At 38.5% G+C, this 25,652-nt stretch overlaps 2 protein-coding genes across 3 annotated transcripts in view; both read left to right on the forward strand.

Moving 5' to 3' along the window:
* Positions 1-10,339: 10,339 nt before the first annotated feature.
* LOC105225447 (uncharacterized) overlaps positions 10,340-25,652 on the forward strand; it is a 34,830-nt gene continuing 19,517 nt past the window's right edge. Inside the window, exon 1 of the mRNA XM_049452599.1 lies at positions 10,340-10,481. The gene's annotated coding sequence lies outside the window, so the exon portion shown is untranslated. The remainder of the gene's footprint in view (positions 10,482-25,652) is intronic.
* On the forward strand, positions 10,341-25,114 carry LOC105225446 (phosphatidylinositol 4-phosphate 5-kinase type-1 alpha). Of its 2 annotated transcripts, XM_011203905.4 has the most exons (3): positions 19,406-19,565; positions 19,627-19,883; positions 21,695-25,114. In XM_011203905.4, the coding sequence occupies exon 3, from the start codon at positions 21,767-21,769 to the stop codon at positions 24,098-24,100; it is 2,334 nt and encodes a 777-aa protein (XP_011202207.2). In that variant the 5' UTR covers positions 19,406-19,565; positions 19,627-19,883; positions 21,695-21,766; the 3' UTR covers positions 24,101-25,114. The 2 variants fall into 2 exon arrangements, with proteins under 2 accessions (XP_049308557.1, XP_011202207.2); XM_049452600.1 differs by lacking the exons at positions 19,406-19,565; positions 19,627-19,883 and adding an exon at positions 10,341-10,481.

The following is a 25,652-nucleotide window of genomic DNA, read 5'->3' on the forward strand; positions in this document are numbered from 1 at the left end:
CAGAGGTGGTCATGAAGGTCATCCAACGTTGGGCCCAGGAAACGTGCTGTTTCGACGGGGTCGGATCATAGGGGGAGAGGTGTCAGATGTGTAGGATTAGCTGGGCATGCAAAAAGGTGATTGGAGTCAAGCGGGGGTTGATTGCATGTTGGACATATATTTGATATGTCGATTCTAGATAAGGAATAAAAGTGTGGGATGAGCCGTATTTTCTGATAGTAGCAAAATATTGGTTACTTTTGAAAAAAATCTTAGTCTTTTCTAATAGATATATTTTGATTTATTTTGACTTTTTAATATTTAATTAAACTATTTTTGAGTACAACAATTTTCAAGTAGATATCTTTATGTCTTAAAAATGGAGCTTTAGATGGCCCGGAAATGGCAACGAACATGAGACGTACAAGGAATTGTTTGGTAGACACCGAATAGTTCCATTCACAGCTTGAGAAAACGCTTAATTTTGCATAAACTACTAAACTCAAGCGCTTTGAAAGAGCTTGCTGTCTACCAATATACATTGATAGGAATGTTCATCGTCTCCCCAACTCAAATATTTAACAAATATTAATATCAGAACTGTTCTATGTTTATATTCTGACTCATCCTGTACAACTACGAAAGTAGATATTTTCGTTAACGTTTGCTCTTTTTTTAAGTCAGAAATCATCACTTATTTGCCATGCTAAAAGCACAATTTAAAATATTAAAACTGTCACACAGTAATATTCATAATGGAAAACTGTTATTACACTGATCACAGGGTGAAACGCGACTTTATTAGTTGAATGACCTCAGCATTGTGTCATTGTAAACAAGCATGCTGGATTTAGTATATTTTTCCATACACAAATTGTTGGCAATTTCGAGCTTCGTGTTCTTAAATTACGAACGTCTTGTAAATAAAACTCATGTAAATATGTATGTGTGAATGTGTGAACGAACTGTGTTTGTAGATTTGTATGCATGCGCCAAGGTATGCAATTACATGAGAAAAATCGCGCTGCCATTGTCATCCACAGCAGTGCCACAAATTTCGCTGCCACTACTAACCAACTGAGAGCGACAGCGCGGCTTTGCCTCCATGTCAGCGCCCGGCGCTTCCGGCCGACGCGTCGTCATCATCAACGTCTCCGACGTGTCTCGCGTAACACATAAATTATGCCTCACTTTTTGCCGCGGTTGCCTATTTATGTACTTGTCCCTTGTTGGCAGGCAGTCAGCGCGAAGTATCGAATAAGAAACGGCAAGAGGAAGCATTTGAGCATTGTGGAACTCGAATTCATATCAAAGGACGGCTTACTTAGCAATCGTGATTTCTGCTGCCACCGATGCCACCGCTGCTTGGCAACGGCGCTGAAGAAATGCCTGCAGCGGCAAGCAGCCAGTCAAATAAGTCACCCCGTCAGCCAGCCGCTCACTCACTCACACATGCAGGCATTCAGCCATGCACTCATGCATTCATGCCGGCAGTCTGACAACTCACATGTGAAGAAATGCCACTTTTTCCTTGGCATCTCCTTGCAGGCGCTGGAATGCTGAGTGCAGCTGCTTTGCCAGCGTCCTTTCGGCTTTTTCATTAGTCTGTTGATCTGGCGCTTTTGTTGTCAGCACATAACTGTATACATCGCAGCATGTTTGTATGTGTGTGTGTATGTGCAAGCATAGGTGCATTCAGTTCGGTGAGGTCTGCGCCCGGCCTTGTCCTTATCCGCATTGCAATGAATGTTGTCGTCAACAACAACAGCAGCAATGAGAACAGTAGCAGCATGTCGGCAAATTGCTGCTTGTTCGCTTAATATCGAGCGCCACTTAGAAATTAGGAATGCCAGTCGCGTCCAATCACGACTTGCGCGCCCGTATTTCTTGTCGTCATGCTGCCACAGCTGCGCCAAGTGCGCGCACACACACACATACATGCACACCAAATACGTGTGTTTGCGGGCACATAATTCCTGTCGTCGTCTATGAATACCTATGAGCCAGCTATCAGCGCTGCTGCTCCGTGAGCGCCGCACTCGTCAGCGCTGCTGTGCCACTGTGCGCCGTTATATTTATTTCATATCCTTTTAGTGCATTTATTTTATTTGTCTATTTTTATGATTCTTCAGTCGTTATATTTTATTCGAAGCTTAATGTGTGCAACAACAAGCAGCGCGGCTGGTTGCATGTGGCATGCTTGGCGTTCGACGTCTGTGTGACGACATTCTTTTTACAAATGTTTGTGAGTTTTCATTTACTTCGGTGTCCATTAGTCTGCTCGTTCGCTGTATGGATTTATTGCGCTGACATATCAGCAATGAGTTTGCATGCATTGCACTTTGTTGTGGCACAATTCACTGCTCGTGCAACATGCCGGCACAATTTCATATACATATGTAAGCCACACTGCCTCTTGGACTTGCCTCTGCTGCTGCTGCTGCTTATCTGATGTCCTTATATCTCTTACAAAATTCGTATTTATGGTTTTTACAAATATGCAATCGTACGTGTTCGTATTCACTATTTATTTGTACTCACTTACCACAGCCAACTACTCGCCTCGCTAGCAAATAGCTGCGATTGCGTGCCTGTGTGTGTGCGTGAGTGCGTGTGCGGCAGTTTAACTGTGTCAATCCGCTTGCTAGCTTCACGAAAGCTGTCGCAGCAATGCCCGATTTGAATGCATCTGAGTGGATACCTCAAATATAGCACATCCACACACACACACATACTAACACATAAAAACATGCTTGCTAAATGGTTGCCTATTTTGTAGAGAAAATGCGAATATGACTAGCAGAGGAATGCAGATGAAATGTTGCACCCGAAAGACTCTGATCCACCGACCGCTCTAAAAATAACCACTTCTTCATACTGTAAAGCCACAAAGTGACTCAATGCTTAGATATTCTAAGAAAGCTTTCGAATTTCTACCTTCAAGAGGTCATTGCGGTGTCTCTTCACGAGATTTTTCGCTGAAGCATTCGCTTGTGATACGGAATCATCGAAAATAATGTCGAGATAAAGCGTTCGGCACTTGAAGACTCCAGAAAGCAGTTATTTTTAGAAATAATTTGTTACTGAACTGAATTGATGGTTTCCTCTTTGCAAACAGGGAGTTTAAAAGTCTTCAGAACACACTTATTTTGGAAATATCTCATCATTTATTAACAAGTTTGTCCATTTTCAACTCCGAAGCATTACATTTTGCCTTCCTCTTCTTCTTCATTCGCGTAGGCACCACATATGCGGTTATTGCCGAGTCTACAACCAGTCGCACTTCCTTTTCGTTGTTTGGCGCAAATTGGAGACTCCAGCAAGCAGTCAGGTCCCTCTCCACATGGTCTTTCCAAAGGAGTGGAAACCCTGGTGTGTACTGCGTCGAATACTCTAAGAGCTGGACGAAAATTACCCATGTCTCTTGATTCGCTGAACTATGTCAATGTCGTCGTATATCTCTTACAGCTAATCGTTCCATCGAATACGATGTTCCCCGTTGCCAATGCGCAAAGGACGATAAATATTTCTCCGAGCCTTTTTCTCACCTGGTGTTATCATTGTCCATGCCTCTGGGCCATATAGCAGTACGGGAATAATGACTGACTTGTAAAATTTGGTCTTTGTTCGTCGAGAGAGGACTTTACTTCTCAATTGCCTACTCAGTTCGAAGTAGCAAGAGTTATTCTGCGTTGGATTTCGAGGCTCACGTAGTTCTTGCCGTTAATGCTGATTCCAAGATAGACGAAACCATCTAAGACTTCGAAGTTATAACCGTCAACAGTGACGTGGCAGCCAAATCGCGAACGCGATGATTGTTTGTTTGATGACAGGAAATATTTCGTCTTGTCCTCGTTCACAACCAGATTAATACGCTTCACTTCCTTATCCAGTCTGGAGAAAGTAGAACTAACTGCGCGGTTGTTGAGGCCAATGATATCAATATCATCACTCTTATAGAAGATTGCTTTCAGTATTGCCAAAAACCCAGAAATATTACATGCTTTGTTTTGCCGCCTAAATAAGAAAGATATTTCACAGATCATTTTACTCATGTAAAGTTCCTATGTCCAAAAGATCGAACTAACCTTAGAAATACTCGTACTCTTTATATCAGACTAACTCAAAGGCTTAGGGTGATCTAGATTACAAGTTTTGCGTCTTCATTGCGATTGTGCGTTCTCAGGGTATATGCTTTTATATATAAAAGAATAAGAGCTCATTAAACTATTAGGTTGTCTCTTTTCCTTTTTGATGTTTCCCAGTTAAAACATTGCCTACATTTAGACGTTTTTTAGCAAAGTCGCACATCTTTAAATGAAAATCTAACAATTTGAACTTATTGTCCGCTCTTCTAGGGTTTTAGTTTTAAATAAATATTTTTTCGACTGGAAAAATATTCGGAATCATTTTTCGTTTTCATAGTTAGTGAAGATAATCAAATTATATCAGCTTTTGAAGGCGTATATCTAATCTTTTATTTACTATATAGCAAGCCAGTGCGAACCAATGAAGGCCTAACTTCACTCAGAACCCTTCGATTGTCAACCAGTGATTTCCTCTGGCATGTTGGCTAACCGACTGCCTAACACTTGAACTACATAAATCATTTTTTATTTTCGCTTTTATGGCTTTTATGTGTTACTCCGTGCGGTTTGAATCATGCTGAAGCATCACATTCGGTGGCGTGGCTTCCAAATAAATATGTATGAGCGCATCATGTCATCAATACGGCTGTGTGTGGCACAGATCCGGTGCGACGATTCGTGTGTGTGTATGGGTGTGGAATGTTTGGCAGGATTAAAGCAGTACATCAATGTACAAACACTTTAGTGTTCACAATGATTTGCTGACTTGTAATGCTCTGCATGCACAACTGGGAAGCCGGAGCGATTTTTGTAAATTTATGCTCGCTCCGCTCAGAGGATAATTCACCCGGCACAGTCGACAAATCCGCTCATTCATCATCGACTCTTGGCTCCACAATGTTATTTAAATGCAAAATTATTTAAGCATAATATGCATACACACACATATATATATATACTATACGTATATACATATATATATTTATTTATGTGCAAAATTGTCAAATGCAGTGGCAATCACAGCAAAGTGGACGACCTCTGCGTTCGAACGCCTTAAAATATGCTAAATGCAGTTATATCATTTGCTGTTGTTGCTGGTTTCAACGAACGACAAGTTGATGCAATCTTAATTACATATGTACAAATTTATTTTAACCAAATTTCGGTTAGTTGTTGGTTGCAAATGAAAGATAGACTTATATTTATGGAATTAAAATTATTTACCTCAATTATTACATATTTGAAATTTTGGTTAAACATTTTTGTGAATTAAAGTCAGAATTTATTCATGTGTTATGTTAAATGTATGCCATTAAAGTTTTCCGCTGCAAAGCATGTAATGCGTAAATTAATGGCTTGTTATGGTCGGTCAAGGAGGAAAATAAATTCTCTAAATCATTTTCGAAAGTATTTTCTCTCGTTTCAATAATTTAGGATCAGCTATAGACAAGTAAAATATTGTTTCCTTTCGCAAGCTAAAGTGATTTGGTTAACAATTCTGTGGTGCTTAGAAAAGCGCTCTCTCTTTATATTGGGTAGTCGAAAAAGTCTTTTCGTATTTTGTCAATAGGTGTCGTTGCGCATATATCATCACTTCATGAAGAAATTCGTAAAATTATAAATTTAAAAAGATAAGTTGAAGTTTGATTGGAAATTCAAATATCGTTGCATGAAATGAGCAATTCAATTGAAATTATCCACAACACACTTCCGTCAATTTATCGAAATCGAAACTTTGTTTCAAATCCCCCCAACAACTATCTGAGCTTTTGTTAGTTTACACTCGTACTATCTCAATGCAATAACAGTTATCTTATCGCAATGCAAATAGACGCATAACTGTTTCTATTTACACAAGTGTAAGTTGCTCAACTTCGTTGGTTATCTTTTTCGAAAACAAAAATGCATTAAACCAAAATTCCACTGGGGTGATGAAACACCGCCATCGACTTTTACTCCCAAACCACCAAACAGCGACAAAAACCAATAAGTTCATCAAAGCAACCACACGGAAAGGGCTCTATTTTAGGTCAATGCCAAACTGTTAACTCCAAATGCAAATGATAAGCAATGGAAATGTTTTATTTACGAAAAGATAGATAGTGTGATTTCTAGTTAAATTGATTTGCCGAGCTGAAGTTGTGTGGTAACATAAAGTTCAAGTACCAAAGGGCTTAAAAGGACTTAGTATGAGTCTTATTTGTTACTGAATAGGTTGCGTAAACAGTAATTGAGCAGATCATGGATCAAGGAGTGAGTAGACTTTACTTCCGAATCTTTCTATTCTGCATATTTGGCCTTAGAGCTTATTTAGAACGAAGTTATATAAAAATTTATTTGGGACTAGTCGAATAGGCATATATATTTTTAGATTGATACAACCATTTTTAGTTCGTGAGAGGTTTGATCGCCACAATGAGTGTGCGTTTTGCAGATGTTTGTCTATGATAGGAAAGGTTTATCTGCCAATTTTTACCATGGATAAAGTTGTACAACGAGTTTGCTTGAAATTTTATTTTTCTATTAGAATCACGACCACGAAATCATTGAAAGTGCTGCTGAAGAATTGTGTGGAATCTACTTAATCAAGAACACAAGTTTTTTGAGTGGCAAAAAGTATTCAGTAAAGATCGTGAAGTCATCGAAAACCGTCCACAACAGAGTTGTCCATTTAGCTCTGTTAATAGCGATAACATCGAAAAAGTTAAAGACAAGGTCCTTGAAAACTTCAGGTTGGCATCTGAAAAATGACAGAGGATCTGAGTATCCTTTATGGATCGACTTAACATACATATTTTGTTTAATGGTTTGAGCATGAAAAGTGTCAATGCTAGATTCGTACAAAAATACCATAATCTTTTGCATAAAATAGATGCTTGATAATTTAGCAAAAGACCTTACATTCATTAAGTTCCTGATAACTGGAGATAAAGCATGGGTTTATAAATACGACGCCGAAACTGCCCATCAGTCTAGCCAATGTCGTTCCAAAATGAGTCGAAAACGAAAAAAAACAAATTCGCTGAAGGCAATGAAGACCAGAACTCGATGATGGCAGTGTAGACCACCCCAGCCAAGACTTACAACATGTCAATGGAAAATTGGACTAAATATTGACATGCCTGCATTGGCTCAAAAAGAGTATATTTTGAAGCCGATAATAACGATTTATATTAAATAACGTGAAAATATATTATAATATAATATAATATATAATTATTTTTTGTTTTCAGTTCGAGAGGTTAAATACGATCATTTGGGGTCCCTACTGCATGATGCACTATAGGAAGTATCTATAGTGAGGCCGCAGAGTCTGTTAAAATTCGCGTCAAGCGCAGGCATTCTAAACGTTGACTTCTTCTCTTGGACTTAGCAACCGAACTCCATCTGGTATGAAAAGGACCACACCGGCATATGCGTGGCTTATTAGCCTACCAGATTAACCTAACCTAACCTAAATACGATCAGAACCAATGTTCATTGGATGTTGGCTAAAAGGAATGACATCAAACAAAACCCCTCAAGAAAGAACAAAAAATTTATTTGAGCAAAGAAACTTCAGCGTCCAACAAATTCCACCACTGAGTGGATAGTGATTTCAAAACTTCAAACAAATTATACTGACAGATTTTTCTAGCAATTTTTGAACAGCAAACCGCTGTAGTGTATTTTTTGATAAAACTAAATCTCTATATATAAATCGAGACGCCGAGACGTCTTACAATACAAATAAGAAGACCGGCGAAGCAACATTGAGGAGCTTCACAGTAGAGAAAATAAAAGATTCTTGTTAGATAGACAACTTAGCAAAATTTGCGTTAAACCTGCTTTAAAATACCCTATCTTGAGACCGAAAAACAGGTCTGTAGCAAGTAGCTTCAAAAGATGTTTTAGGGTTTAAGGGTACTTTTTTCAGGCGAAGAGTGTTTAAGAAGTTTGCTGGAGTTGAATTTATGAATAAACTGCAGACGAGTTATGCAAATTCCGCTAAACAAAGTAAGCAGAGGAGGTTTCCTAATTTTGGTATTCTTAAAAATTTTTGGTAGAGTTTTGAGCCGGAGAGTACTAACATTCTAACATTAGTTATGCTCAATTTCAAAAACTAATAAATTATATTTATTTTCATAAGTCACATACATATGTACAAACATGTATGAAAATCTCATGCGACTTTCCAGCAGCACACCAGAAGTTGGATTAGGGCAGCCACATATTCATCTGCGTCGCCGCAAAAGCAAAATAAACGTTACTTACAAAGCACCCTTCGCAGCAAGATATAATTATATAAATGTATGTGTGTACTCATCATCACCGGCATGAGCTACCCCTGCTTTGTCACCGACACCCAACAAAGCAATGGTAATGACGCATGCGCGCTATCAAATAGTCTGCGCAACACATACACACACACACACACTCATGTGTGGATAATGACTTTGATGAGTGTGCATCTGGTGAACGTTACTGTTTGCAGCAGATGCGGGCTAGCACCGCTTAGCCATAACGCGCTGTGCGGCGCCGCGTCACTGCGTCAAAGGTGTCAATCGGCGCGCCGTGCAACGCTCTCGCCACGAGGGATGTTTGGGAAGAGCGCGTGCGCAAACTCAACAATACCAAAACAAACAAGCGCAAAACGGCAGTTGTGTTATTTGGCTACTGCGCGGTCCCAACAAACAACTACAACATTACTCAGATGAAAGAGCAATAAAAATGTACGCGACTAAATGGAATTTATGTGCGTACACACAAACCAACATATGTACATAGAAATATTCGTATAATAAATATAACACGATGTAACAATGTGGTGCATTATGTGGAACGAGTCACTTATGGGTAAATGTACAAAAGTACAGAACAACAACGACAGCGGTAGAGGCATAAGGGGGTTGCAGCGCGGCGAGTAGGAAGCGCATTAACGTCTGACAGCACAAAACGACAGCTGCACGACTTTGAACACACGACACATACAGCACCTACCAATAACGCCCGAAGACGCAGCCGATAACAAACGTGCCACTTACCGCTAGAGTCCAACTGGAGCGACCGGTGTGCCGTATTGTTTCTTCTCATTCTCTTTAGGTTATTCGTGCACAGCTGTTTTGCGCGCTGTAGACTCAACTGCTGCGCTAGCTGCTGACTTTACTGATAAAGCCGGCACTCAAAGTGGTTACTAAGTAACTAAGAGAGGCCAAGAGACTCATTGAGTGCACAGGGGTACGGCGCACTGGGAGACTCGAGTGAGGAATGCTAACTGGCAGACTGCCGGCTTAGTCACTAGAAGCGCGCCATGAGTCATGCGATAGCACGTAAGTTCTCGACAACTCAATGCAAACATATCTTTACCAGTTTGACTCATTTTACTGCTTTGACTCATATGAGCGCGCTCAGGGAGAGTGCGGTTGTGAGTTGTTTACCTGTAGCCCATTGACAGTCTTTTTTGAATTGTTGACAACAAACGCGATTGACTCGCACCACAACGTAGACAACGTGTGCGCATTCGGCAAAGGCTACGAAAGGTGGTAGGCAGCGACTCGGAATGATCGTAGCGTTTGAGACGTGAATAACAGTTAGTGGCAGTAGTTGGGCAGAGACGGGCGCGAACAGATGATGTGTGGGGGTTCACGAAGTAAACAAATGCAAGTAACTGATATGTGATTTAGCGAAGAAAACTGGACACTAAATGATAATAATAAACAAAAAACCAACATTTTAGAAAAGAAAGTGAAGAAGTGTTGAAAAAGTGCACATTTTGATAATTTTGATATATGTAACAGTGTATCATTTACCAAAAAATATTTTCGCGCGCTAAACTTCAAAGCGTCAAAAAATATTATATACGAAACTAAAAACTAGTTCAAACGAAAAGTGACTTTGTTTTGTGTCGGAAAGCATAAAATATTTCCACAAAAGCAGTATCTCACCTACTAAAGTTCCAAGTCGAAGTAGAACTTGCTAATTGTTACTAACAAGAGTAGTAATTGTGCTGGCATGAGAAAACAACAATAAGCTTGCGCACAGCAACAGAAAATCACAGTTCACAACAATTTGTTTGGTGCGTGTTTTGAATAAGAAAGCCAAACACAAAACAAAAACAAAAAGTTCAAAACAAATTCGAAGCAAAATACTACAAAGAAGTGAGTGGAATTCTAAAAACCAATAAACACACGAAAGTTTACAAAAAAGTACACGAAAAAACAAAGCCTTTGACTTTGCATCATCGTCACACATTCTTAAGTGCTCGCCGTTGTAAACACGATTGCCAATAATTTGGCTACTGTCACTCCTTCAACGGATACACGCCGCCTTTTACGGACCGCTACGTCGGTTTTAAACACAAACATATTTGGATTACGTGTACCCGATACATTTCCACGGTTCTAAAAGCGTGTAACGCCTCTGGAGGCAATACTGGTAAGTAAGCTTTAATGTAAAAATTGGCTGTTAACGGGTTAAAGACGGCGGAAATAACTAACTGCACAGTCAGGCGCATTAAATCGAAAATTTACCAATAAAAAAATTTAAAAATGTGTCAAAAAGCCAATTCAGGTAAACTGCATGTGAAGTAGCTCTGTGTGGATCATTAAAAGGCACAGAAATGACAGAGAGATTAGAACGTTAAGGCGACGGTTATTTGTATTTAAAAAGCTTAAAAGCCTCATCTTGACATATTTGCAGAGATTTTATAACTGAGTGTTGATAAATATAATTTCCAATAAAAAATTTAAAGCTAGAATTTAAAATTATTTAAAAAGAACATGTAAAAGTATTGAAAATATTGCCATATTTAATAAAAAAAAAATTTTAATTTTATGTCAATCTTAAGTAGCTCATTCTTACTGATCAGTAAATGGTAATCTAAAATATATCTAAATTTTCACATCAAATAATAACAATATTAGGTAGTCCAAAAAGTCTTTTCGTATTTTTTCAATAGATGTTTTTGAAGTCGTATATATCCATATAGTGTTAGAAAGGTGAGATTTAAGATGAAAAAAAGTTACGGCTGTTCTAAAATGAGTGAAAATAATGAGAAACAGCGAATTTCGAATTTTTTTATAAAAAAGGGAAGAATGTAATCCACCAATGACATTTGTGAAGTTTACGGAGACGATTTCTCGCTTCCATTCTGGAAATTTCGATTTACACTGTTAAGTCATACGAAACGACTTTTTCGACCACCCAATACTTGTGTTGTCAGAAAAAGCTAAATATTCCTCATACTTTATGTCTTCATTGTTTTAAAAATAATAATTAATACTTCAATAACTACGCAAACATGAAAACCCTCGTCAAAGCGACCACCCAATACATAACCTCATTAGTGTGCCCGCCACTGTGAAAATATATGACAAACCCCGCCAATAAATACTTCGGAACCTTATCAATTCGCCTGCAATTGCACGCGTGTGTGTGTGCCCATTGTTTTAAGCTTTAATTCGCTTATCTCTTCCTACAATTCTGAGTGCTTCAAAAACAAACAAAAGAAAGTGCTAATTGAGAAAGTTTTCGAAAAAAAGTCGCTTTTCTTAGCGTGCGTGATAAATTTATGAAATTCTAAAGGCCTTGATTATATTAAATACACCCATACATATGTACAAACGATAACTATCTGTTTACTGCAGCTTGACTATAATTTATGGCTTAATTTGCACTGTCAATTTGTCAGAGCACAATAATAATCGAAATTGTTCTACTTACTTGTTGAGTGACGACAATTGCGGGCACACTTTTGCTAGGCTCGTTAGACTAAGTAATTACTGGCAATTATGCGCTAAAATTTAGCTCCGTAATTTCCTTTATGCGTTGGGGTCAGCGCGGCATTCCTTAGGTGCTTTGTGCAACTGGAAGTTGTGTGTTTTCCTATGCTTTCCTGACTTTTGGATTCGCACTATCGCTTGTGAGTCACTGCGGAGTTCACTGGAAATACACATGCGTACATATGTATGTACGTAACTATGCGTAAGCGCCATAGATCGCTTACGCTCCGTCGATTTGTACTTTACTAATACATGACTCCAACACGTAAGCGTGCTCAAAACAGCTGCAGGAAGAATGACAAAGAAATCTTCGATTATTTGTTTACAAGTGTGAAGAAATTCTACATTCTATAAACTTTGAAAGACGAGAAGTAACAAGTTATGACATATTTTAGGTAGTCGAAAAAGTCTTTTCGTATTTCTAATATACATACATATATTTTTTTTTTGGTAAAATGAAACTCTTACCTTTCCATATCTTTTTATATGGTATGACGTCATATGGTTGGTAGCACTGGGGATATACGACTCCAACGACATCTATTGACAAAATACGAAAATACTTTTTCGACTACCTAATATTTTCGAATTTTTATTAAAAAAATATTAATTACTTATTGCTAATGATAAGTGAGACCAATAAAAAGGCTTTATTTTGATTTGCGTGAAAAATTAAAAACAAAGAATTGAAAATCAGAAGGGCGAATTAATTCCGTGATTTCGAAATACAGCTATTTAATCCCGGAATTAAAAGTCCTTTATCGCTGCATTCAGTTTAATAAACTTATTGAGCTATAAAAATAAATACATACTCGTACTTTTAACTAATTGGAAAATATTGAGAAATGCGGTATTAAAATTGCACAATACAACAATACCGTTATTAATTATTGGAATGAAATAGGCAGCGCAATTAAGCCATAATTATGCGGTAAATAATGCAGCATATTTAATAATGAAAGCAAAATTGCAAAAAATCATGACACTTAAACTAATGTAAGCGTTTATGTGTGCACTAAAGTGGCACTTAAATGTTAGGGCGTGGCGCAAGGGTGACAAATTCAAACTTCTCTATAGACGCGAAATATTAAAAATATTTTTGTTTTTTCACGTCATCATCTAAATATCCAAATTATATTTGCGAGGCGTTTCCGCAATTATTTTTTTTTCTGCAGAGGAAAACCTGAACTTAGACACAAATGTAGTCAGTGCTTGAGTCTGTAAACGAAAGTCTGAAATTAAACCCAATATAACGCGCTTTACCATCTACAAAGTGAACCAAAACTTACACCTCTGTCTGACCTTGCCCTCAAAACTAATCAAGGAGTGCATGACCTCTTAGCAATAACATCAAGCTACTTCTGTATTCGACTTGTTTCTTTTCTCAGTTACAGCGGAATCGCCGGTAACTGCAAACCGATAAAGTTGCTATGGAGTTCACCCTTACTCCAATTTCCTCCGTGAATCGAGTCGGTACTCCATTGTACCCTTGAGTTCCACCACAGGACTTATAGACCTTTCGTTCTCTCAGCAAGCGCTGATCACCAACCAGAACTTGTACGGCTACGAGATTCTTCTGGGATAGAGTGAATTGTAAGAGGTCTCTGAACTATTTGCTAAAGTCAATCTTGCCGTAATTGTAAATGTTTTTCTCTTTTAGCGAAGCTGTATGTATTTTTACCAATGTTGTATGGAGCGAGGCGAGGTAAAATAATCTTGTAACTTTCTTCTCTATTGTCTATCTTTTGCCAGACTGAGATTGAAATATCTCGGTAGACACGTCTTCGATGAACCTAGCGAAATGATTGGGATAGAAAACAAATAGCCTTAACAAATTTTTGAAAAGCTTCGATGATTCATTTCTTAAACTCTTTTGGTATCACAAGGACCAACTTTTACAGCTGTCCAAGTGAGATCCATCGATATAATCAACCCTATGACCTAACTTTACTATACATATGTACATATGTCTTATCATTATACGTGCTAAATAAAAAATCCCTTATTTGGTAATTTATGGACCACCCTAATGTGTACAGTTGCGTGCTAACATAAGTGCCATAAAGCGCGGAAAAGTGTTAACGATTGACACAATTATTGCAACACTTATTTTATACAAGCAACAACAACAACAACAGCGTGCACAGCATTAAGTATTACTCAAATGGCCTCAACAAATACCAAATAATAAATAAAATCGATTTCCTGAAAGTCCACACACACACAAAACAATAACAGTAAACCTCAAATCAGAAAAAATAATAATTTTATAAAATTCAACCGCCATTTAGTTTTCCATTGTGAATTGTGTGAAATGTGGCAAGTTGAATGCGACAGCGTTTACATTATCGTGACCATTTCGGTAGCGTTTAAGCGACTCATTGACTCATTGAGCTGCATTTATGGCGAAGTGGCGATCATTTTGTAGAGATTTACAAGCGCAATTGCTATTTCAATTCAATTAGACTTATGACAGCAACTAAAGTTAATTGCCAATTGTGTGCGCACTGATGCGCATTTACGAGCACGACAATTGCAGTGACGATTGGCCATAACTGTCACCGCTGACCATCGCCTCACTACCAAATGCGGAGCTGGTGATTGTGGGCGATTAGCACGCAACACTTCCCCTCACATCTTAGCCTCTTCGTCCGCAATGCTTGTGTTTCCGTTACATGCGTGCCACCCTAACGCTAAGCGTGTCTGAAGAAGCGCTCCGCTACCGTAAAACGTGTTTAGCAAGCTTGCTGTAGTCTTCCTCCTAAATAGTTCAAACAAGCTGCTTACTCTTGGCACTATTATCATGCCTCGCACTTCAATGGACGCATCATCCACAGCTGATGCATCAGACAGCAGTCAACATCAGTTGCTATGGCTTTATTATCGTCTTCTTGACAAGCTATTGTCATTATGATTAGTGTCATTATGTGTCCGAAGGTAATACAGTTAACACATAATTGTTGGAAATGCAGCAGCAGTAGAATGCGGACTGATAGACACATGCCATGGCTACATGTAACGGTACTCTATGCAGCTGACGTTTGACAGCGCACGGTCAGTGCCACCAATCAGTGCGAGCTCAAATATCGCTGACACTTCGGCGTATGGAAACTGAGCTTATGTTGCTAATTTTTGTATAACTCGAATGCTGACTGTTCAACAGTGCACCATCAGAAGCCAATGACCCAACGACCGAGAATTTTTTCTTTATTTTACACGAAGCTCTATTATTGCGGCGTTGTAAAGCATTTTTACTCGCTTTGCCGCTTTCTTCTCTGCCGCTTTCGTTTTAGTTCTATGTCAGTTTTTGTTATTTCTGAAATAAGTATACCGTATCCAATTTATTGCAACAAATTTTCGTACTTTGAAATGTGTCTATTTTAGTTATCTGCAAGTAATAAAATATAAACTAAATGCTCTGAGGTATTTCGTCTTTTTTTGTTGAGCTTAAATGACATTTACGTACTCCGACTGATAGTTTGAAATTGTTGCTGACCAAAAGTCCAAAGCAATTCAAATGAAAACATTTGTGTATCCATTTCGGCCATTTGCTGAATATGTGTGTGAATGTGTCGGAAAAAAACAAAAAGAAATAAAAAATAATAGTAAAAGAAAACACAATTCAAATGCAGCAGTGAACTATATGTCCTATAGAATGTGTTACGGAAAATAAAATAAAACATTTAAAATATTCAGCTAAGCTTTTCTATAACAGCTCAAACCACAATCTGATCCAGCAGCAATTTTATTATGTAGAGAATGTCTAAACTGAAAATATTTTTATAAGTTCACACTTTTCCATTAAAAATAAATATCCTATTCTAGTTAATACATATGAATGATAGAAAAAACATATTTACGTACATGCACGTACTATATGCATATGTATTTAAGGGCAAAACAGAATGAAACGTTTTTTCCTCTAAAATACATATATATTACATTTATGAATGATCAGCGTGACGTACTGGGCATGTACTATTGTGATCAAATTGATTGATTTATACTTCGCGGGTTTTTCGAATAGGTAATTTCCTGTAAGTTGGTAGTACTGTTAGTGACATCTATGCTCGTCGTCGTCAAAATATTCATTAGTGTTTGAGATACGCGTCGTTTTGTGAGGCTCAAAAAGTGAATTATTCTATTTTTACTATGTCTGCACCATATTATTTCGCCACATTTTTAATTCATATCGTGCCGCAATCACCGGAATTCGCCTGATCCTACCTTCGTGTAACTTCTGGCTATTCAGAAAATTCACATGACTACGCCGAGGACACCGTTTTGACTCAGTTGAGGATATAAAAGCTGAATCGAAGAAGGCTCTGATGGCCATCATAACGGAGGATTTTTCCAAGTGCTATGATGGCTGAAAAATTTGTTGGCATAAGTGTATTGCAGCAGGAGCGGATTACTTTGAAGGAGATGAAATGGACAAAATTCACCTTTTAATTTGATCACAATAGTACGTCTGCCTGTTCGTTTGCTCATCTGTATACACGTGAACTTCCTCGTTTTTTGAGATATTGAACTGAAATCTTTCACACTTTCTTTTCTCTTCAAAAAATCGTATATGTCGGACCTCCCTAGCATATAGGTGTCATATAAACTGAAGGAACAAAATCAAATTCTTGCATGGAAAACTTGTTTGTTTGACGATCAAGTGCATGAGACAATTTTTAGTAATTTAAAAACTATTATTTTTTTACAAAACGTCAAAAGTCTTTGTCTTTGATCGTCATAGCTCTACTAAAGAAGAGAAAAATTAATGTTTAATTGTTGTTTACCTTTAAGTGACAACTTCCGGCTGTGTACTTATTTCCACACTATAAATTTTTTCTTTTTATTTCTTTTATTTTTGTTTTATCAGCTGCACTTTATATTAACTTTATCCACTTCAACATTGTTTTTGTTATTCTCACTATTATTTCGGTTAAGCACGTGTTTCTATGTTGCACTCGGCGCCAAATTGATGCGTCTATATTGAATATTGAACTGTTAGATACATACTTACAAAGGAGTACTTATATTGTGCTCACGCGCTTATGTTTATCCAAAGGAAAATCTTTTTAAATATTTCCACTTAAACTTAACGGTATCTTTCTACTGTATTTATGTACTTACTACAAACTGGCTGCTTGTTTTCAAAATGCTAGGAAGTTTGTAGAATTGAATTTATCTGGAAAAAAGAAAAAATTATAAATAATAATAAATTCTTATAATAGATTAAATATTTCTAATTGGGTTTTATACACCGATTACTCAGTAATAGACATCTGCATGTATATACATACATATGTATATATGTACGTGTCTAAGCACATTTTGCATGAGCACACCTGCGACAGTCACTAAGTAGGGTTTTCCATTAATATATGACAGCTAATTTCGCTGCTGTTTTCAATGCTTGCAGCGCTGCTGTGCATTGCCGATAATTAAAAGTTCGATATTTAATAAAATTCCAGTCGAAGCACAATTGAGACTTAATATAATTCAGTCATTCAAGCGCAAAACAATTTATGTAAATGTAAAACCTCACTAACACACACATATACATATAAGCAACAAGGTATAAACAAAGATGGCAACAGCGCAAAAAGGAGATAAATGACAACAACAATGGCAAAAGTAGCATCAGTAGTCAGCTTTCAAGCAATAAATATCTTACGCCTTTGCGGCAAACGTGATCGGATCGCCAATGTGTATGTATGTATGTGCAGGTGAACGAGAACGGAATGAAAATGCATAGAATTAGTGAAACAAGGCGATTGGAGGTGAGGACAATGTTAATAATTATGTAAACATTCAATATAAATATGTATATACATATGTACATATTTTCTCTGCGCTTCAATAGTAGATGACACACTCGGCGTATTGAATGCGGTCACTCTGCTGCAATCACTTGCTCTCCTCCCGTCACTCGATAAGTAGCAACTCTCGTACCCTCACTGCATATCTGTGCGGTTGCAACAACCACTTGTTTCCAATCAAGTGTAGCTTAATCATCGCAGCCACCATAATATTCGCCGACGGAGATGTGCTTCACTGCGCGGTGATGTACAAAGTTCTTGCCATATACTCATACCCAGAACCGGTTTGAGGTGTGCGGGCAATGAGGAACTGAAATAATTGAATTTTATATTTTTGTAACTAATTTAAAAATCCGAATATTTGCAAATTAGCCGGCCATAATTGCGAATTTACGCACTTGTCGTGTAGATGAGCTGGAAGAGATTCGAGTGGTCAATGACAACAATTTTAATAACAAGCCGAGGGCAAGCAACAACTACAACACAAGTAAACATGGCCAAACGAAATCTTTTTGCCGTAATTGCGTACTTAGCCGCGGAAATTAAAAACGCTGAAAGCAAAATTTAAAAAAGACAACAAATATTAAAATCCAGTAGATTTTTTTTTGTCGCGATTCAAGTACACTTAAGCACAAAATATAACTAATTTGGTTAATGCGCATGTCTATCGAATTTTAATTAAGAAGTTTCTTTGCCCAACTAGCAAACACTTGAGTATTTAGGTCGTCTGTTCCTTAGCGGCTTTGTGGATTACCGAGCTAAAGACGTTCGTGTAATCGATGTAGCTTCAGGTGCTTGCCAATATCCAATTAATATTCGCTCATGGTACTAAAGCCGGCGCTGCCGCAGTATGCAGTGTCGTCGGTAACGGTAGCAAGCGCTGTCCACGTTGTTAGTTGTAAGTACTAACTGTTCAGCGCAGCAGGCTTATTATGGTCAGCGAGTCATTAAACCACAAACGGCCGCAGAAAACAACACCCAGGCATAGTTACTAATGACACCAATACGAATATGGCGTAATTTAGAAAGGTCATTCAGCACCTTCTTATTTTCTAATTGCTTTTGCTTGACGCTTATTCTACGCTTTCTTTAGAAAAAATAAAAAATCCATAAAATGAAATTGCCAGCGATGACCGACAGTTGGACTTACAATATTTGTTTATGGTTCTTGTGTATGAAGCCATTTTTCTTTTGCTAATTGAATGATGAAAATCTGATTAGGCTGAGTGTACGACTAATTAATAATGCACTTTAGGTTTACACAAATTTAAAGTAATTTAATAACAGCTACACAATCGCGAGAAAAATGACAAATTTGCAGATTTTAAAATATGGCCGGAGGAGGATGCTGCCACTTAGTATCAAAAAGGATTTCTTTACGGAAGTTCCGCTAACTTCCAGTGTGCGTAATGTTGCCTCATTACATGTATTGAGTACATAATAAAAGAATGGAAATGCACCAACAACCAACAGTAAAATGATGAAAACATACTAAACACGTTTAATATAAAGCCAAAAACATGTATTTTTCATTCAAGAAACTTAAAATATTTGTGCTTACTTCAGACGACAACAAAATCGTGGAAATAATTAAATAAATATTACTGAGTCGACAACAATAATTGTATATTTTGAAAGTTATCACCCTGTCTACAAATTGATCGCTTATTATCACCGTGTGAGGTCGCCCTACACAGTAGTTGCACCTATGATTCATGTCACTTAGATGTATGTGGTGCTAGCTCTTTCGTTCCCACTTCGTTGGGCAATACGTAAGTTAGTGCTGCCATTTCGGTTGCACTGCGGTGTTTAGCCATTGGCGTTGACAATTGTGTGAAAAATCTTCAGCGCAGACGACTTTCAAATAGAATAAGCAGTGAATAAGTGTTGAGTTAAATTTGCGGATAAATTTATATGCAAATCAGGTGGAGAAAAATTCTTTTAATTTTTATTGCAAAAATTGTAGTTAGAATTATTAATGTGTAGCGAAATCGTGTAAATTATGTGCTAAATTGGGAACGGGGGCTGGAGCACAACTTCAAGAGTTAGCTGAGTACGTATTGGAGCAGCTGGTGATACGCGCATTACGCAGATTTCTCCATTGTATGAGGCCGCAAAGTTTTAAATAAAATAATAAAACTATTTTCAACAGTAATCTTCATTTGTGGGCGTCAGCAAGTTCGATTTTTTCATTTGGAGAACAACTTTGAAGTTTTGGAAATTTTTGGCATATCTTCCCAATTGTGAGTAAACAGTAGGAAAAAGTTGCAACAGTTAATCATCACGTTTTCTCGATCTTCAAATATATTTTTGACGGATGATTAATACAACAGATATTTAATTTAATCATTATCTTCACAATATATGTATGTTTGTGTTAATGTGGGAATTTCAATTGCAAACGCTTAGGCTAAAAATCATATCAGCTGTTTGCTTTTGTGTCAATAGTCTATGTGCTATTCAAGGTGAAAAGTTGTGAATTCCATAAAAACGCGACGAAATGACGACATACTTCCAATGCCAAAGTATGTACTGAGCTAAAGTGTTGTTAAGTCAAGTTTATCGAAAGCTCAAATTGTAGCTTACTATATAGAAGAGCTAAAACAATTATCCGTACCAGCTTTTTTAATTACTATTAAATATTCTTATTTTAATTGGAAATTGAAAAGTGTCTAAAAGTCCAAACAGCGCCGCTGCCCTTGATGTATACACGACGTTTGCCATACGTCAGATAAGCGACAAGTTATTAAAGATAAAATATCTGCTACGTAAGAGGCTAGCACATAAAATGCTGATAAGTCAAGCAGGAAGATAGATTACATTCCACTGCCGTACGACTGTCTCTTCCCCGCAATTATGAAAATAATTTTCAATAAAAATGTTGATACACATTTGCTCTAATATATCTGTGTATGAATGCTAAATGGCAGCAATTCATTGTTCCTTCAGTTGAATAGTGAAGCTACTAAGCAGCACGTTTTCGTTAGGTCTTACATAAATCCGCCGCCAACCACTGGCCAACAAAAGCATATAAACAGTTTTGTTTTCAATTTTTTTTATATAATTAGACAAATTTTCTCCATTTGATTCACAGCCTATTCAGAATGCTGACCACTTGACTCGCCAACTGTGCATAAAAATAGCTTTTGTTCTCATACGTAGCAAAGTCTGTTTCCAAGTATATTGCTCGCGGTCTGGTTTGACAAAAGCATTTAAAATAAACATTTCAGAATATGCTAGCTATACTTATACTCCATAACAAATAATGTATGTATGTATAGATGTTTAAAGTGGTAGCACACAAATTGTCATTCGCGTTAGTTTTCTTTTTTGTTTTTACAAAATCATTTTACTTAAGCCTTGTTGGAAAGGCGACGCTAACTAGACATTGACTTTAGTTAACTTTTAGTCTAATAAAGTTCCAAATCGAATTCTGAGCATAATTTGAAATGATTTGCTTAATCCGTTGGCATTTTTTGCTTATAGTGCTTAGCATGACACATTATCAATTTCAATTGAGATTTCAGCCAGTTGCTCATCCAACAGACAGGTAATGAAGTAGGTGAGTGCGCATGAGATTGACAATGCCTCGACCACACCTTGCCATGCACCCATAAACGGTGCAACGACATTGCACTTGTACGCGTCTGGAATTTTAATGCTGAACATTTTGCTTTGTAATTTTGTTACTGCCCATGTACTCTCTGGTGCGCTTTCGAGTTGAAAGAGAAATGCACAACAATAGTTTAGATGCTTCATTGGCTTGTCTAGTGACAGGCCAGCGCTCGACTGTGTGCCGGTGAATACATGTGTGCTTGGTTTGTGAATACGTGACCTTTCCACTAGCAGATAATATCCAAATGTTTTGCTGCCCGCTCAGTAGTTTCATCATACAACTAGTTTAGTGTTTAGGAGTAACTGATTAATTTTTAGTTTTGAGAAGTCTTAAAAACAAAAAAACGAAATTTGATATAAATGTTGCAACTTTTTTCCTGCTTTTGAATTTTCTGCAAAGTAGGTTTGCCAATTTTGACTTTCTCTTACCAACTTTCAGACCTTTAACTTACGCTTTGTAGCGTACAGAGGACAGCAACACGTGTAAAACAAAAACATATACTCAGCCAAAATGGCAACTGGTGAGACAGCGGATGCCATTGAAATGGAAACAGTTAACCGACAAAACTCAAATGAGCCAGCGAAAGTTGACAATGTTGCCAACATCCCGCCTGAAACCTCGAAGCCGTCCACACCTACGCCACCACTTGCTGTCAACACCGTCACCATAACGCCGCTTGTCACGCCGGAGAAGAGATTATCTGGTGATGAAACCTTAGCACAATTACAGGACGTACATCAAAGCACGAATGCCGTAAATAGTATATTACCTGCTGCGCCATCGACGTCACGCAACTTTTATAGTGAGGCAGCTGCGGCACACGGTGGCGACGAGTCTACACGGCTCATGCAGGCTGAAATGGAAATTAGTGCGGCGCAGCAACAGCGCCTACGTAGTGCCAGTTCGACATTAGACGCCAGTGTATCGAGAAATCCGTCAGCGGCCGGTAAGCATGAGAAGAAAATTGGACATCGGCGCGTTGACGAAGGTGGCGAGGTGACATATAAACGCATACAATCTAAGCAAATAATGGGCTCCATTCAGTTGGGCATACAACATACGGTTGGCAGTTTGGCCAGTAAACCCAAACGGGACTTGCTCATGAAAGACTTTTGGGAAATGGAAACAATAGCTTTTCCACCAGACGGTTCATCCATAACGCCAGCTCATCATTATAGCGAATTTCGTTTCAAAGTTTATGCGCCCATTGCTTTTCGGTACTTTCGCGATTTGTTCGGCATAGCACCCGATGATTTTCTCATGTCGATGTGTGCTTCACCGCTGCGCCAACTATCGAATCCAGGCGCATCCGGTTCGATATTCTATTTGACCGACGACGATGAGTTTATCATAAAGACAGTGCAGAAGAAGGAATGTGAATTTTTACAAAAACTACTGCCGGGCTACTATATGAACCTGTCACAGAATCCGCGCACGTTACTGCCAAAATTCTTCGGGCTCTACTGCTTTCACTACAATGCGAAGAATGTGCGTCTGGTGGCGATGAACAATCTATTGCCCTCTGATATCAAAATGCACGCGAAATACGATTTGAAAGGCTCCACATTTCGTCGCAAGGCATCAAAAACCGAACGGCAGAAAGCCAGTCCCACCTTCAAAGATTTAGATTTCATGGAGCATCATCCGAATGGTATTTTTCTAGAAACAGACAAGTACAACGCACTCATAAAGACAATACAGCGAGATTGTATGGTGCTTGAGAGTTTCCAGATAATGGACTACTCGCTGCTCGTGGGTATACACAATTTGGACTTGGCGCAAAAAGAAAAACGTGAGGAGCGCATACGAAATGCACGTGCCAAACTGCAACGCTCCGAAGAGGTACGCGAGGCACCAGAGCCACCAGATTTCGACCAAACAATGAATGCAGGCTCAACCACTGCGCTACAATCGGCTGGTACCGCATTGAATCGCTCGCGCAGCATGAACCGCCAACGCTTGGTGGCACATTCTACGGCACTCGAATCGATCACCGCCGACATGGACATACCCATGGAGGAAGACGAAGATGTGCCAGCGGGCGGCATACCAGCACGTTCCGAGAACGATGAACGTCTGATCCTCTACATCGGTATAATCGATATCTTGCAATCGTACCGTTTAGAGAAGAAGCTGGAACACACGTTCAAGAGCATCATTTACAATGGCGACACGGTGTCGGTGTGCCGACCATCTTTCTATGCGCAACGTTTCCAAAATTTCATGGGTAAAACTGTGTTCAAGAAGACGCCCACCTTTCCGCTGAAACATTCCCCCTCGAAGCGAAAGAGCTCGACAACGCTGCGCACACCACAACGCACGCCATCCCAGAACTTGGCCTCGCATACACGCCCACCGCTGTTATCCGGTTCATCGACGCCGCCACCAGCCTTCGATGATATCTCCGAGGAAGATATTACCGCTACGCCCTCCACCACGGGCGGCATGTACCGCAACTCAGCAATTAATGGCGGTCGTCCCCACTTGGCGCCGCAACGCTCCTACCTGAGTTCCAATCGCAGCGCTATAAGTAGCGCCACCGACGACTACAGCGACGATGAGGTAGCCTCCAGCAATGGCGCGCGCTCGCCCACACGCCGTGCACGATCGCCGCGGCTCTCCAAAACCGACGTGCAGGTGACCACCATCGGCTGCATTGAAGACGAGCCGGTGCAAGTGCACGACGGCGACAACAACGGCATTGTAGTGAACACCAAGTCTGGTGTGCTCATGAGCAGTACCGAGGAAATCAACGCTAACGGTATCCAGCGTAAAACAACGCTTGTGAAGGCGGTGCAGTCGCAAACCTACACAACCACTTTGGTGCTGAACGATGTCAGATGAGTGCAAAGCAACGTCTGTAGCGCTACGAGCGGCGTTGATGCGGGGTTAGCAGGAGAACCAGTACATGTAGTAAGGAAAGTGATCGTGTGATTAGCAAAAATATGATTTAAATAAACGAAAAGTTGAACGTACCGACAGCTGGCAGCACTAAAAGCAACTAAACAAACAATTGTTCGTCGGCTGGGGGTGAAGCATGTCTGGCATGCCCGAATGCCAGCCATCATATACCAAGTGCGCTTATTACTACACTAAACAATCGCCTATTTATTAGAATTAATGTTAGCTGTTAAATGTACTCGAAGTCTGCGGCCGCCGATGCAATAACGGTTGTTTTTATTTGCATGCAAATCGCCTGATTAGTGCCTGATAATTTCGGTTATGAAAAGTGTTGCTGCGCAGGTGCTTGCTGCCTTACGAATCGAAAAACGAAATCTACTTTTAAGCTTTATGTTTCCTTGAGTATTACTTTCTTTCGTTATCTGCTTTATTTACTTTATGCTTATTTGTGGCTATCATCAATATTATTTAAGCGTTTACTTTTCGTTGACTATCTTCAATTAATTGACCAATGTGCGATTATAATGATAATTAAATATTCATATGCTTACATACACACACTTATTTATGGCACAGGCGCAGTAGAACTGCGTATATTAGAAAAAAGATTATATAATTTTTAAGTGTTTCGGTGATACAGATTTTTGTTGTTAGAAAACGTTTTCATATGAAGAATTACACAGCTATGCTCGCTGGTAAGGCGTTCGGTAAAGTTAGCTAACGGATTAACCACTGGTATTAGCGATAATCTAACTACCTTGCTATTATAACTTTTAGCTCTAATATTAATTATTTATAACGTATTTATCCTACTGATTGTAAAGCAAGTTTAAGAGTCTACTATAATCATAGTATTACACAGCGAACCGACATAAAACGCAATCTTTATATTTTTATGTACATACATATGCTATAAATAAATGAATGTAATTTTCAACAAAAAAATATAAAAAGAAATCATTCGTTTTTTGCTATTGTGTGGCCGCAATTGCTCATAAATATCAGAAATGCATACGTACATATGTACATATGTATACGAGTGCGCACAGTAGGGTTCGCCAAACAAAACTTTTGTATATGTGTATATGTATGTATGTATGTAGTTGTCAGGAACTGATAGGCAGATATATTTTTTATATGGAAAACTTTTTTATTTGCCGAGATGTCTTCACGAAATTTGGCATGCACTAGAGTTTAGGTTAACGGTACAATCTCCGAAGAATTTGTTTAGCTCGGGCTACTGTAGCATATAGCTACCATACTAACTGTTCGATCAAAATTAATACGAAGATCTTTTTATAGCATTTTAAGCTATATGAAATGAACCTGGTATTATACTTGTAGTAGCTTCAGTGAAACCAAAATTAATATTTTCTCTTGCTTTCCTTGAGCACCGTGAAAATGTCTTCCGAATACTGGTAAAGTTTAGAGGAATTTTCTTAATTTGTTTGGATTCTTATAGAGAATTTAACTATCTTCATAAAGTTCAAGTGTG

The sequence above is a fragment of the Bactrocera dorsalis genome, chromosome 3 (assembly GCF_023373825.1).
Source record: "Bactrocera dorsalis isolate Fly_Bdor chromosome 3, ASM2337382v1, whole genome shotgun sequence".
NCBI lineage: Eukaryota > Metazoa > Arthropoda > Insecta > Diptera > Tephritidae > Bactrocera > Bactrocera dorsalis.